General features: G+C 37.0%; 1 protein-coding gene across 1 annotated transcript in view; it reads right to left on the reverse strand.

The window, feature by feature from the left end:
• CACNA2D1 (calcium voltage-gated channel auxiliary subunit alpha2delta 1) overlaps positions 1-13,416 on the reverse strand; it is a 1,018,968-nt gene that overhangs the window by 183,883 nt on the left and 821,669 nt on the right. The window contains 1 exon segment of the mRNA XM_040413129.1: positions 4,970-5,128. Within this exon segment, the coding sequence (XP_040269063.1) occupies positions 4,970-5,128 (159 nt within the window).

Raw genomic sequence — 13,416 nt, forward strand, 5'->3', positions numbered from 1 at the left:
GGTTAGAAATTGTATACTGAGTTTAAAATAGACCTGAATAAAGCAATTCAGATTTCCCACAAGACACGCACTACAGTTGGTGTCACGAGTCAAGGCCACTATTCACTTTTACATTATGTGGTCCAGTGTAAGCATTCTTATCATAGCCAAGTATTGTTGGGTGTGCTAAAGCCCTTTGAAGGGAAAGGGCAGTTAAAACTAAATAATTTTTAATTTTCTATTTCCTGATCATTATTATGGGGGCTGCCATCTTACCTGAGCTGTTCTTAACAGCATTTAGAGATATGCTTTACAGCAATCACCATTGGCCATAGACACAATGGACAGGTGGGAACCTTATTGACTTCTGTGGGTGAGTTTTCTAGGTGTCTCCTGTGGCAATGAATGGTGGATCATGTGTTATCTACAGTATAGGTGATATATGTCATTCTAATCCCGCCTGTAACAATAAGCAGATAACTGCAGTAAAATGATCTTCACACACCAAGAAGTGGCCCGTATTATTAGGCTTAGTGTCCAGCGTGAAAACTGCAGAATTGTATGTTTTTTTAATATACAGGGTGGGCCATTTATATGGATACACCTTAATAAAATGGGAATGGTTGGTGATATTAACTTCCTGTTTGTGGCAAATTAGTATATGTGAGGGGGGAAACTTTTCAAGATGGGTGGTGACCATGGCGGCCATTTTGAAGTTGGCCATTTTGAATCCAACTTTTGTTTTTTCAATAGGAAGAGGGTCATGTGACACATTAAACTTATTGGGAATTTCACAAGAAAAATAATGGTGTGCTTGGTTTTAACGTAACTTTATTCTTTCATGAGTTATTTACAAGTTTCTGACCACTTACAAAATGTGTTCAATGTGCTGCCCATTGTGTTGGATTGTCAATGCAACCCTTTTCTCCCACTCTTCACACACTAATCGCAACACCGCAGGAGAAATGCTAGAACAGGCATCCAGTATCCGTAGTTTCAGGTGCTGCACATCTCGTATCATCTGAAGGCAATCGTCTATGCTGTGAAGATACGAGATGTGCAGCACCTGAAACTACGGATACTGGAAGCCTGTGCTAGCATTTCTCCTGCAGTGTTGCGATTAGTGTGTGAAGAGTGGGAGAAGAGGGTTGCATTGACAATCCAACACAATGGTCAGCACATTGAACACATTTTATAAGTGGTCAGAAACTTGTAAATAACTCATGAAAGAATAAAGTTACGTTAAAACCAAGCACACCATTGTTTTTCTTGTGAAATTCCCAATAAGTTTGATGTGTCACATGGCCCTCTTCCTATTGAAAAAACAAAAGTTGGATTCAAAATGGCAGACTTCAAAATGGCCGCCATGGTCACCACCCATCTTGAAAAGTTTCCCCCCTCACATATACTAATGTGCCACAAACAGGAAGTTAATATCACCAACCATTCCCATTTTATTAAGGTGTATCCATATAAATGGCCCACCCTGTAGATATTGTGAAAATAACCACCAAAAACATTTAAAAAATATGTTTAGCATGAAAATATGATTTGAGTAGGCAATTTTCTGATGAGAAATTCTCAATAAGATGACTCCATTCCAGGTACCTCCATCTACTACAAGCTACAAGGGTACCTATAAGTATTTCCCTGGTGCTTTAACAACCGTCCCCATAAAATATTGGCAGGATAAAGGTCAGTGGTATGGCAAAAGCACAAGGTATTTTTAAATCTAATTTGAAATATTAAAAAAATATTCATAATAATGCCATGCTTCATAGAAAACATAATTTGCAACCTTTTAAACTCTCCCTGCATGACTCAGCTTGCATGAGACATCTATCCCTATATGCAAGTAAGGAGAGACCTGTCAATAAAGTTGAGACAAGTTAGGGGAATATGGAGGGGAGCTGCCCAGCAGACCCTTTTTCCAGTGCCTATCTCTTTTTAAAACGTCATTTCATTGTAATAAGGGAGCCTGACAACATTTCACCCAGCCTGTGGTTAGGATAGCATGAAACTTGTGACAGGTGTCCTTTAAAGAGGATCCCCGGATACGATGAACTGATGGCAGAGGGTGTGTTAATACTAGGGGAAAATATGACAGTTATAGTATTAAATTATCACACTGTATTAATAATATAGTATTATGTATAACAGGACTGTTTGTATTGCCTCTCCACTGTGGTTTATATTTGGGGTCCTAAACAAGACACCCCTTGTATAATGCACCTCAGAAAGCATATGGACAGAGGTCATTTTGATAGGAAAGACACTCTTTTTGGCCAAGTCATTTGCACAATACTTGCTCTGTATATTTCTGTGTCTTCCACAGAGTCACTGAGGGAAAAGTATTCCTCAATGTACATGGTTAACAAATCTCAGCAATTTGCGTTCATTTGGAATTTCTTTATCAAATTCGGAATAGGAAAAAACAAAGCTCATTTGTTTAACTAAAGTTTTAAGTCTTAATAATCCTCTTTTACTTTTGTTTCTCTACAATGTGGATATCGCCAGTGATTTATAAAAACATCCGTCTACTTTACGCAGGGAGACACAATATACGCAGAAAGTAATATGACACATATTGAAGAAACTCATCTAAATTACAATCTGTAATATTTACAAATATTTACTTTACATTTTCCAAGATCATCTGGGATTATTTAACCTAATCTTACAAAACCTAATAAACATCTGATATATCAGTTTGTGGGATTCATACTCTACAGTACATCCTGAAGCTTCAACTGCTTGGTTTTATGGTTAATGAAAGGTAATATTTCTTATTTGCGGAGTAACTGTCCTGGGAGGATATATAGAATGTCAAATTATTATTTAGTCATACATAACTGATTCCAGCAAAGACTGATTATCTCTATTTCCCCAGAGTCTGTGACTCTCCGTACCTTAATTTCCCCAGATATATCAGCCTCACAATCTTGCACAGCTCTTCTCCTAATTTTATAGGCTAAACTGTAGCAACATTATTTGACTAATAAGTATATCTCTCATAAATGGAAAAAGTGGTATTTGGAAAGGAAATCCTTCATTAAAGCCTTTGGGAAATTGGACACCTTCTATGAAGCAATTTTACATGAGCGAAATATTATCAGAGAATGATTAAGGAGAAAAATATGATTTTGCTTAGAAAATGAAGTATCACTAAATAAGATACAGATATACATGAATACCTACCATACATACATGTGTATTAATATTATACACACAGTACTGTATATCTAAGTTAAAGACATAGTGTGAATTAGTCATTATGAAAAAATCTTTAAAGGAACACTCCAGACTGAGCAAACTTATATTCTACATTATGCCTACTGCATGGCAGAAGAGGACAGTGCTTGACTTCAGCATTCAAAGGATATTTCCTGCATCCCTCTGTCATGTACCACGCTCTCAAGTCCTGCACTACACATAACACAGCCATTACTTTTTACCAGGAGTTTTTTTTAAATATAAAAGCTGTAAGTATATTTCTGCAGACAAATCTATGTGATGTTAAAAACGTTAGTGTTAAAAAAACAAATGTAGCATTGGCCAACCTTAAAAATTAGATTTGCATGTTTATGGAGCACAGAGGCTCCTTCATTAGATCAGTTGCTCCTATGAGGAAGCGTTACCTCGCCGCAGCAACCGACTTTGAACAAAAATAAACTAATTGCATCCAATACGGTCTAACTGGAGTTTTTTTTACATATCTTTTGAGATAAAAAAAAATTGTCTTAAAGGGGCTTTCCGAGATTTTTTTTTTACTGATGACCTAAACTTTGGATATGTCATCAGTATCTGATTGGTGGGGGTACGACACCTGGGACTCCCGCTGATCAGCTGCTCGAGAAGGCAGATGCACTCCTGTGAGTGCCATGGCCTTCTCGGTGCTTTTCCTTGGCCAGTGACATCATGTTCAATGTTCACATGGCTTAGGAGCATCTCAGTACCAATCAAGTGAATGGGGCTGAGCTGCGATACCAAGCACAGCTGCTATACAATGTACGGCACTGTCCTTGGTAAGCTGTGAGAAGGAAGTGGCGCTCACAGTGTCTTCTCAAAACAGCTGATCGTTGGGAGTCCAAGACCCCCACCGATCAGATACTGATGACCTATCCTGAGGATAGTTCATTAGTATTAAAATGTCAGAAAACCCTTTTAAGTTTTTTTTTTAAACATTTTGTATTGTTGGTCTTCTGCAGCTTCTATGTTTCACAGTACACAGCAGCTAAAGAATGCTTTTTGTGTGAATATCCATGAGATCAACTATCTGAAGGCATAGCTTCCAACACTGGTCTAACTGCTGAATGATTTTATAATCTGATTTATGCCCAAATAAAAGTTGACCTTACAAACATGTTTTAACTCAAAATACATGTAAGTACAATAATTTAAAAAAGTTGCTCTAAAGGTGTCCATGTCACTAAACCCCTTTTGGAAATATGGTTTAAAGAGGTAGTTCACCAGTAGTGAGTTTTTCTTCAGAACCCATTGTGTGGTCAGACCCATGGTGGTAATCATACTTACCTGACCCCTACCACTGGGTTTCCAGCTCCATCACTGCCCTGCCAGCTCTACAGGTCCCGGGTCTCCCCATGTAAACATTAAGTTTGATAAGGATCACATGACCACAGCTGTGACGAGTCATCCATGCGGCCCATCACTAGGTTATGTACTGCATGTGTGACCACTATGGCCAGTCACTGGCTGCAGGAGTCATGTAATCCACATCAAAATAAATATTGATGTGGAAAGACCTGAAACCAGAACTGCTGGGCGGTGGTGGAGCTGGAACACAACGGTAGGGATCAGATAAGAATGATTACCACCGCAGGTCCAGGTACGCTGAGGGGTCTAAAGAAAAGCTGCAACATGAATCTTTGTGAAATTTGTGATAAATCGGATTCACTTAGAATGGATTTGCTCATCTGTATAGTTATAGTATAGTATGGGATAAATAACTGTCATTATATTAAATACTTACATTACGAAGCTGATCAAAAGCAAATTTGAAGCCTTGCTTGTAGTCTGTCGTTCCTTTGGCAGTGATGTTATAGACTGCGTCTTTAAGAACCTTTTTATTTCTCACATTTGCTTGAACAAGATGGTGGAAGCAGCTGACATCATGAGCATTGCTGTTAAACTAAAAGATGGAAATGAGAACAGGTCAGTGTAAGGAAGTTCTAATCTAATGGTTGGTTAAATTTTTCTTACAGAAAAGAAAGTATTCTGGAAGCAAATCAAAGACAGTACAAGTTATACATTCTCCTGGCTCGATTCCCAATTAAAAAACAATGAAACTGTCATTGATGCTTCTAGTTTCCATCTGTTTACCCTGTTGGATATTGATTTGTTGGTTATGTGGACATATGTAGGGTGAATTCTTCTGTTAGAACTGCATCCAAATCAGATGCTGTCCTGCAAAGGAAAATGATAGCAGTGTACATGAGGTTTATACAGTACTGTACTCATTATAGAGATTATTGCTAGTAGTATTGAGCAATTGTGAAATTTAATGAAGTTAATGAAGTGCAATTTGATCAGAATTTCAGTAAAATTTGAATTCGCCACAAATCCGAATTTCTGGCCATTCGTGGTAATGAATCAGATTTTTTTTTAAATGGCTGCTGCACATGTTACAACGTGACAATAAAAAGCCCGGGAATGAGGCATTACCCATAATGTCATGCAGCCAGCCCATCAGCAGATAGACAGTCCCTGTGATGTCACAGCCGTATAAAAAGCCTTATCCTGCCTGGTGTCCTCCATTTTACAGTGAACTGTGCATAGGGACAGATGTGTCAAGTGTTAGGGAAAGTGATTTTGGAAGACTTTATTTGAAAAATAGTAGCTTTCAACAGTTCAGGGACAGCACTGAGATAGTGTAGGAAGATAATAGGGAGACTTTATCCACAATATAACGAGAATGAAGGGGGCAATAGAACAGTTTAAAGCTTGGCTAATAGGAGCTATTCTATTACACCTTGCTGCACTAATTGGGGACACAAAGTGTTCTAATACTACAGATTTTAGGTTATTTGCATTCTTTGATACATAAGTAATTCCAGTAAACTTTGATTCTGTTATTAAAGTAAAACTGTGGTCTGATGCTACAGATTTTAGGTTGTTCATGTTCTTTTATACATAAGTAATTCCATTTATCCTTGATCCTGTAATTGGGGTGAAATAGCGGTCTGATACTACTGACTTTGGGGTGTTCATGTTCTTTTATACATAAGTAAATCCTTTCATCCTTGATTCTGTAATTGGGGTGAAATTGCTGTCTGATACTACTGACTTTGGGGTGTTCACGTTCTTTTATACATAAGTAAATCCTTTTATCCTTGATTCTGATATTGGGGTGAAATTGCGGTCTGATACTACTGACTTTGGGGTGTTCATGTTCTTTTATACATAAGTAAATCCTTTCATTCTTGATTCTGATATTGGGGTGAAATTGCTGTCTGATACTACTGACTTTGGGGTGTTCACGTTCTTTTATACATAAGTAAATCCTTTCATCCTTGATCCTGTAATTGGGGTGAAATAGCGGTCTGATACTACTGACTTTGGGGTGTTCACGTTCTTTTATACATAAGAAAATCCTTTCATCCTTGATTCTGTAATTGGGGTGAAATTGCGGTCTGATACTTCTGACTTTGGGGTGTTCACGTTCTTTTATACATAAGTAAATCCTTTCATCCTTAATTCTATAATTGGGGTGAAATAGCGGTCTGATACTACTGACTTTGGGGTATTCACGTTCTTTTATACATAAGTAAATCCTTTCATCCTTGATTCTGTAATTGGGGTGAAATAGCGGTCTGATACTACTGACTTTGGGGTGTTCACATTCTTTTATACATAAGTAAATCCTTTCATCCTTGATTCTGTATTTGAGGTGAAATAGCGGTCTGATACTACTGACTTTGGGGTGTTCACGTTCTTTTATACATAAGTAAATCCTTTCATCCTTGATCCTGTAATTGGGGTGAAATAGCGGTCTGATACTACTGACTTTGGGGTGTTCACGTTCTTTTGTACATAAGAAAATCCTTTCATCCTTGATTCTATAATTGGGGTGAAATTGCGGTCTGATACTTCTGACTTTGGGGTGTTCACGTTCTTTTATACATAAGTAAATCCTTTCATCCTTAATTCTATAATTGGGGTGAAATTGCTGTCTGATACTACTGACTTTGGGGTGTTCACGTTCTTTTATACATAAGTAAATCCTTTCATCCTTGATTCTGTAATTGGGGTAAAATAGCGGTCTGATACTACTGACTTTGGGGTGTTCACATTCTTTTATACATAAGTAAATCCTTTCATCCTTGATTCTGTAATTGGGGTGAAATTGCGGTCTGATACTACTGATTTTGGGGTGTTCACGTTCTTTTATACATAAGTAAATCCTTTCATCCTTGATTCTATAATTGGGGTGAAATACAGTAGCGGTCTGATACTACTGACTTTGAGGTATTTATGTTCTTTTATACATAAGTAAATCCATTAATCCTTGATTCTGTAATTGGGGTGAAATAGTGGTCTGATACTACTGACTTTGAGGTATTTATATTATTTTATACATAAGTAAATCCATTAATCCTTGATTCTGTAATTGGGGTGAAATAGTGGTCTGATACTACTGACTTTGAGGTATTTATATTATTTTATACATAAGTAAATCCATTAATCCTTGATTCTGTAATTGGGGTGAAATAGTGGTCTGATACTACTGACTTTGAGGTATTTATGTTCTTTTATACATAAGCAAATCCATTAATCATTGATTCTGTAATTGGGGTGAAATAGTGGTCTGATACTACTGACTTTGAGGTATTTATATTATTTTATACATAAGTAAATCCATTAATCCTTGATTCTGTAATTGGGGTGAAATAGTGGTCTGATACTACTGACTTTGAGGTATTTATGTTCTTTTATACATAAGTAAATCCATTAATCTTTGATTCTGTAATTGGGGTGAAATAGTGGTCTGATACTACTGACTTTGAGGTATTTATGTTCTTTTATACATAAGTAAATCCATTAATCCTTGATTCTGTAATTGGGGTGAAATAGTGGTCTGATACTACTGACTTTGAGGTATTTATGTTATTTTATACATAAGTAAATCCATTAATCCTTGATTCTGTACTTGGGGTGAAATAGTGGTCTGATACTACTAATTTTAGGGTGAACAGGTTCTGTAGAAATCAATGTGGAATCAGCAGACAGTGTAAAAGGAGTGGCCACTGCACGATTAAGTCCTTTATACCTGACGCTAACATTGAACTGTAAGGCTGAGATCACACTTTTTTTGGTCAGTTTTGGCCCCGTAACTGTCAACTATCTATCATAGTGACCACAATAACTGTTTCACTACCACAGCAGACTACCGACGCATGGTTCTTTGATGCAGTGTTCTACACCAATATACAGGCTCTCTGCAGCTGGGAAATAAATGACTTTTAACAAGCTTCATCACAAATTAATTCAGATCGAATCAAATTTTTTGGGAAGACTTTTGAATTTTTGAAAACTTCGCTCATGTATAATTGCTATTAAAATTAGAAATTATTATTAAAATTGAATTCACATTCTACTTGGTTAAAACAGCCTTCGAATTTGATTGGGTCGTAATAAATTTGATCCAAATTAAAGTGCCCCAATTGCCTGGAAAATTTGGGCTTATTAGAATCAGAACTTTTTGGAAAATATGGGTAGTATTTTTGAATTCTAGAATTGATTCATCTATAATTATTACATGCATTATTAATGGATATGTACACATATGTGACCATTTGAATAACTCCAGTGCATCTAAAAGGTTAAGCAAATTGCAATAGTCTTGAATTAAAGAAATCCTTTTGTGTATACAGTTCATATGTAGACTTATGTGTTTCCATGGCTACAAGTTACAACTAACTGTGTATATAATGATTCTGCAGTTACACTCTGATTCTTTACTGTTTTACTACTTCTAGGCTACCAGGCTGGGGAGGGCACATAACTGTACCCATAATACTTATATAATCTGTAACCAAGGAATCATATAGATCTGCTTATGAGCCACATACTCAAAATGGTTGGATTTTTTTTCCCAATCAAGATTATTTGCAGTTTGTTAAAAAGGAGTCTGTCACCTGGATTAAGCCCTCTTAATCCATATTGTCAGGGCTCAGGACGGCCTCTCCATTATGTGCATCAGTAATCCAGCAAAGCTTTAACCCATTCCAAACCACTGACATAATAGTATGTCACTGGGCATGAGGTGTATGGAATAGGGTCATTACCTGATCCCACCCAATATGCAGTGGCTGCTGGCTGTGTAATACATTTAACCCCTCAGATGCTGCGTTCAATATTGACTGCGGCACATCAGCAATTACACAGAAGGAGGGGGCTCCCTCTGTTCTCATATCCTGTGGCAAAATTGCGGGGCTCTGAAGAGTTGATACGACAGTATGGGGCCCAGCATTGTCATAGTGACCTGCCTACAAAGTCGTACCTGTGAGAAGACTTGCCAGGAAAGCATGGAAAGCCTAGCTACACCGCTATCACTGGCCTAAGGAAAGACCGCAAAGCTCGCCAACAGCTGATCTACGGGATTGCCAGGAGTCAGACTCCGCCAATAAAATACTGATGATCTATTCTGATCTATAGGGCTTAATATAGGTGACAGATTCCCTTTTACTTTCAGTTGAACTTTAGTCATGAAAATTTACATATCCTCTAAGAATGCATATAAATATTTATATAAGTAAAGTGCTGTATAAAAGCCATGTACATTTTTATCCTGTATTTTTTGCTAATTTTAATAGTTAAAATAATTATACCTGTCCTTTAAAAATAACTATTTTATCTTATATCTGTCATATACAATATACATGGAGTTAGATTTTAGGATTTATCCCCAAAAAAATTGAACTACAGACAATAAGCATATTCTACAGCTACTTAGTGAAAAAGTAAGTAACTTTATAGCATTCACAAGGTCCTCGGACTCCATTTTCTGACCCACATGAGAAAAGCTTAAAAGGGAATATTCACTGAGTATATATATAAAACCTGACATGCAGCCATTACTCAACTAGAGTAAAACTATTCCGGCAGTGTTAGTATTGCATCAGCTACCAAACTGTTTTAAACTTGATATTTAATCTGATCTCAGGAAACATTCGGATGACCTGTTGGTAATGTGAAAGGAAGGGGTCAACCCAGTGCACAGTTAAGTGCTTGAGACTTCTGCTAGTTTACTCAATCTCTTTATTTCAACTGAACCCTATAACCTTTAGAGAGATACAGTATACGAGATATCAAATATTGGACACTACGTACCATAAATTTATTTCTCAATATAGCTTATTCATACAGATTGACACATTCCATATAGATTGATGGGTTAGAACAGGAATGGATCCCCGTGTGAATAAAACCTACTTTACTGTACCAATACATAACAAATATATACGACAAGAGAATAAAAATAAATTGAAAGACTACAGGAAATGAACAATGGTAACACATCTTAGTATTGTATTTGATCATTTCAAGACATGGCATACCATTTTGTCAATTATTCCAAACTACTTTAAATTTAGGGACCATGTTCTCCTTATAAGCCATCTATACTGTGGGTGTAATTGAGACAGTACAGGACTAGTGGCCATGCTGATGTAATAGATACTTTTTGGGAACTTATCCACATTAAGAAAAAAATTGACTTGGTTCCGAATTTGGTTCTTTTTTTACAATGTCTGATAAGAGGTGAACACTTCTCACCATAACCTTCAAAAAATTTGTATATAGTGCTTTTTCACCAATTTGGTATTGGGAGTACAGTTGTAGACTGGTCATTACCTATTCATGCAGGTGTATACAGTACATATTGTACCTCCACAAGCCTACTCAGCCATCTTTCACTAGAGTTCCTTTATCATACTTGCTCACCACTAGGAATCGGCATATTCCAACATTACAATGGGACAATATGTTACAAAAACCCTTCAGCAGTTCAGCTTCAAGGTTTCAGCCTATAAATTCAATTTACCATATCTGAGTACTGAAATTAGATATTAAAGAATTATTTACATGTTCATATTGAATTACCTATTAGGCTACTTTCATACTAGCGTTTTTGCTCGATCCGGCAGGGTTCAGCAAAAACGCTTTGGTTACTGATAATACAAGCATCTGTATTCGTTATGAACGGATCTGGTTGTATTATAAGTAACATAGCCAAAACGGATACGTCATGAACTCTATTGAAAGTCAATGGGGGACGGATCTATTGTGTCAGATTGTGTCAAAAAAAAGGATCCGTCCCCATTGACTTGCATTTGCTCCGGATCCCAGGACAGAAAGCAAACCGCGGAAAGTTTTCATTATGGCCCATGTTTTGTCTTCATACACGTTCACACAGTGTGCAGTGTGACATTCAGTATAAACCATTTCTGTCTTCCAAATAAGAGGACTGTTCTCTGTAGTCTAACTTGTTTATTGGCAAAACAGGAGTATTTGTGATTGGTAAAGCTATAAGAATACAAAAACTTGTATAAGTATAAAGCATAACATGTATCAGCAGAAAGCATAGAACAGCATGTATATAATGTTACATTAACACTGGGCATATGTCCAAAATGGCTGCCTATACTTCGGAATGCATGTCTAGCATCTAACAGTTACAACCTCTTTGCCTAAGTAACACTTATACCTAGCTAAACAGCACTGCATACATAATGTCCCAGAAACAAAGGTAGAATTCTTAACAAGGATTGTGGGGTTTGAAAAGGAGATATGCAGGAGACAGCACTGCTGATGTCCTGTAACATGAAGACTGGAGACTGGGCTTCTCTTTCCCAGGATGCATTACAGTCCCACAATGCTTTGCACCACCCACAAATACAATAATCTTTATTAACAGAAAAACAAAGTGTAGTACATTTTTACCACCGCTAAATGGTGCTATAACCTAACTAATAACTACAGAAATACAGAAGATGTGATCTTCAATGATACTGAAATTAATCTCATTGTGCTGGGATAGAACAGCCGATCTATTCCATCAGTTTTCTAATTCTCAGATGGTCAAAATAGAGTTCAATTTTTTGCCCAGTTAAAGGGAAAAAAATCTAATAAAAACAAACAAACTTGAAGATCCATTAAAAATCTATGAGAACCATCACTATCCCTGTATAGGAAAGGAATACACTGAGCTCAGCAAAACAAAATGTTCAGGACATTATTTGAAAAAAGTTGCATGTTTTACCACAACTAACTTACAAATATTAATGATAATTATCCACGGTAAGCGAGCAATTTATATTATTCATCACACTGCATTGAATTTCACTATGTGCTTTTACACAATTAAACAAGCATATGAAAAATCTACATTAGCACTGCAGCCATTTTTTTGATGACCTTCTGTAATTCATCTTGAATTAGCCCCATGCTAGTACAATATCACATGGGTAATTTATATTAATCAGTAGCCTGCTGACCATGTGCATTTTAGCTGAACCAGAAATTAAATAAATTAGGTAAATGTATTACCTTATTTGTTAATGTGAAAACTCCCCGAGCAACTACTGTCAGAAGAATGCAAATAGATGATATGGCAAGACAGGTTACAGCTTACTGTATAGTACAGCCATATTACAGCCATTACAATGCAGCAACTTCTACCCAAACGTTTTACATCATTTCATATCAGTCTTCTAATCAATTAAAGAAATTTAATAGTCTGAATGTATCTATCTATCTATCTATCTATCTATCTATTGTGACACAGTGAGAGGTTTTGTCTGGGAAAACAGGTATTTTCCTCCCAGCCTGTGCTGCTGGGCTGATTTACAGCCAGGTGAGGTCAAATACAGGACCGGATTTTAAGTGCCGATCCTGGTTTTGGAAGTACCTGGCTGTCCTTAAATAGGCAGCTGGGCTCAGAAGCCATGTCTCTGTGTTGGCATCTGGGAGCTTTGTGTCTGGATGAAGGCTTGCTACCTGTTTGGTGTGAAAAGAGGTTGGTGCTGCTATGGTCAAGGACTCTTTGAGGCAGAATTGCCGCATGGTGTGAATTACCACCAACACTGCAAAGTGACTTTTTGTTTGAATATGACTGCTTGTTTTGTCACTTGCCTAAAATGTGAATAAAACACTGAACTGTTTGATCCAAAGTACTTGTTGTTGCCTCTATACTGCCTATGCTAATCCTGTCTACCAGAGCGAAACCCGATACTATATATCGTAGGGATCTGTACTAGCAGTAGGGTTGGCAATGACAGATTTTCAAGGAAACCGTGGGTTTCAAAGTCCAAACTGATTGGTCATAACAGATCTCTATCCAGATATCTATCCACCCTTCTGTCTATCTAATATCTATCTCACCATTTATCCGTCTATCTCATATCTGTCTTTCTACCA

Source organism: Bufo bufo, chromosome 1, assembly GCF_905171765.1.
Source record: "Bufo bufo chromosome 1, aBufBuf1.1, whole genome shotgun sequence".
NCBI classification, from domain to species: Eukaryota; Metazoa; Chordata; class Amphibia; order Anura; family Bufonidae; genus Bufo; species Bufo bufo.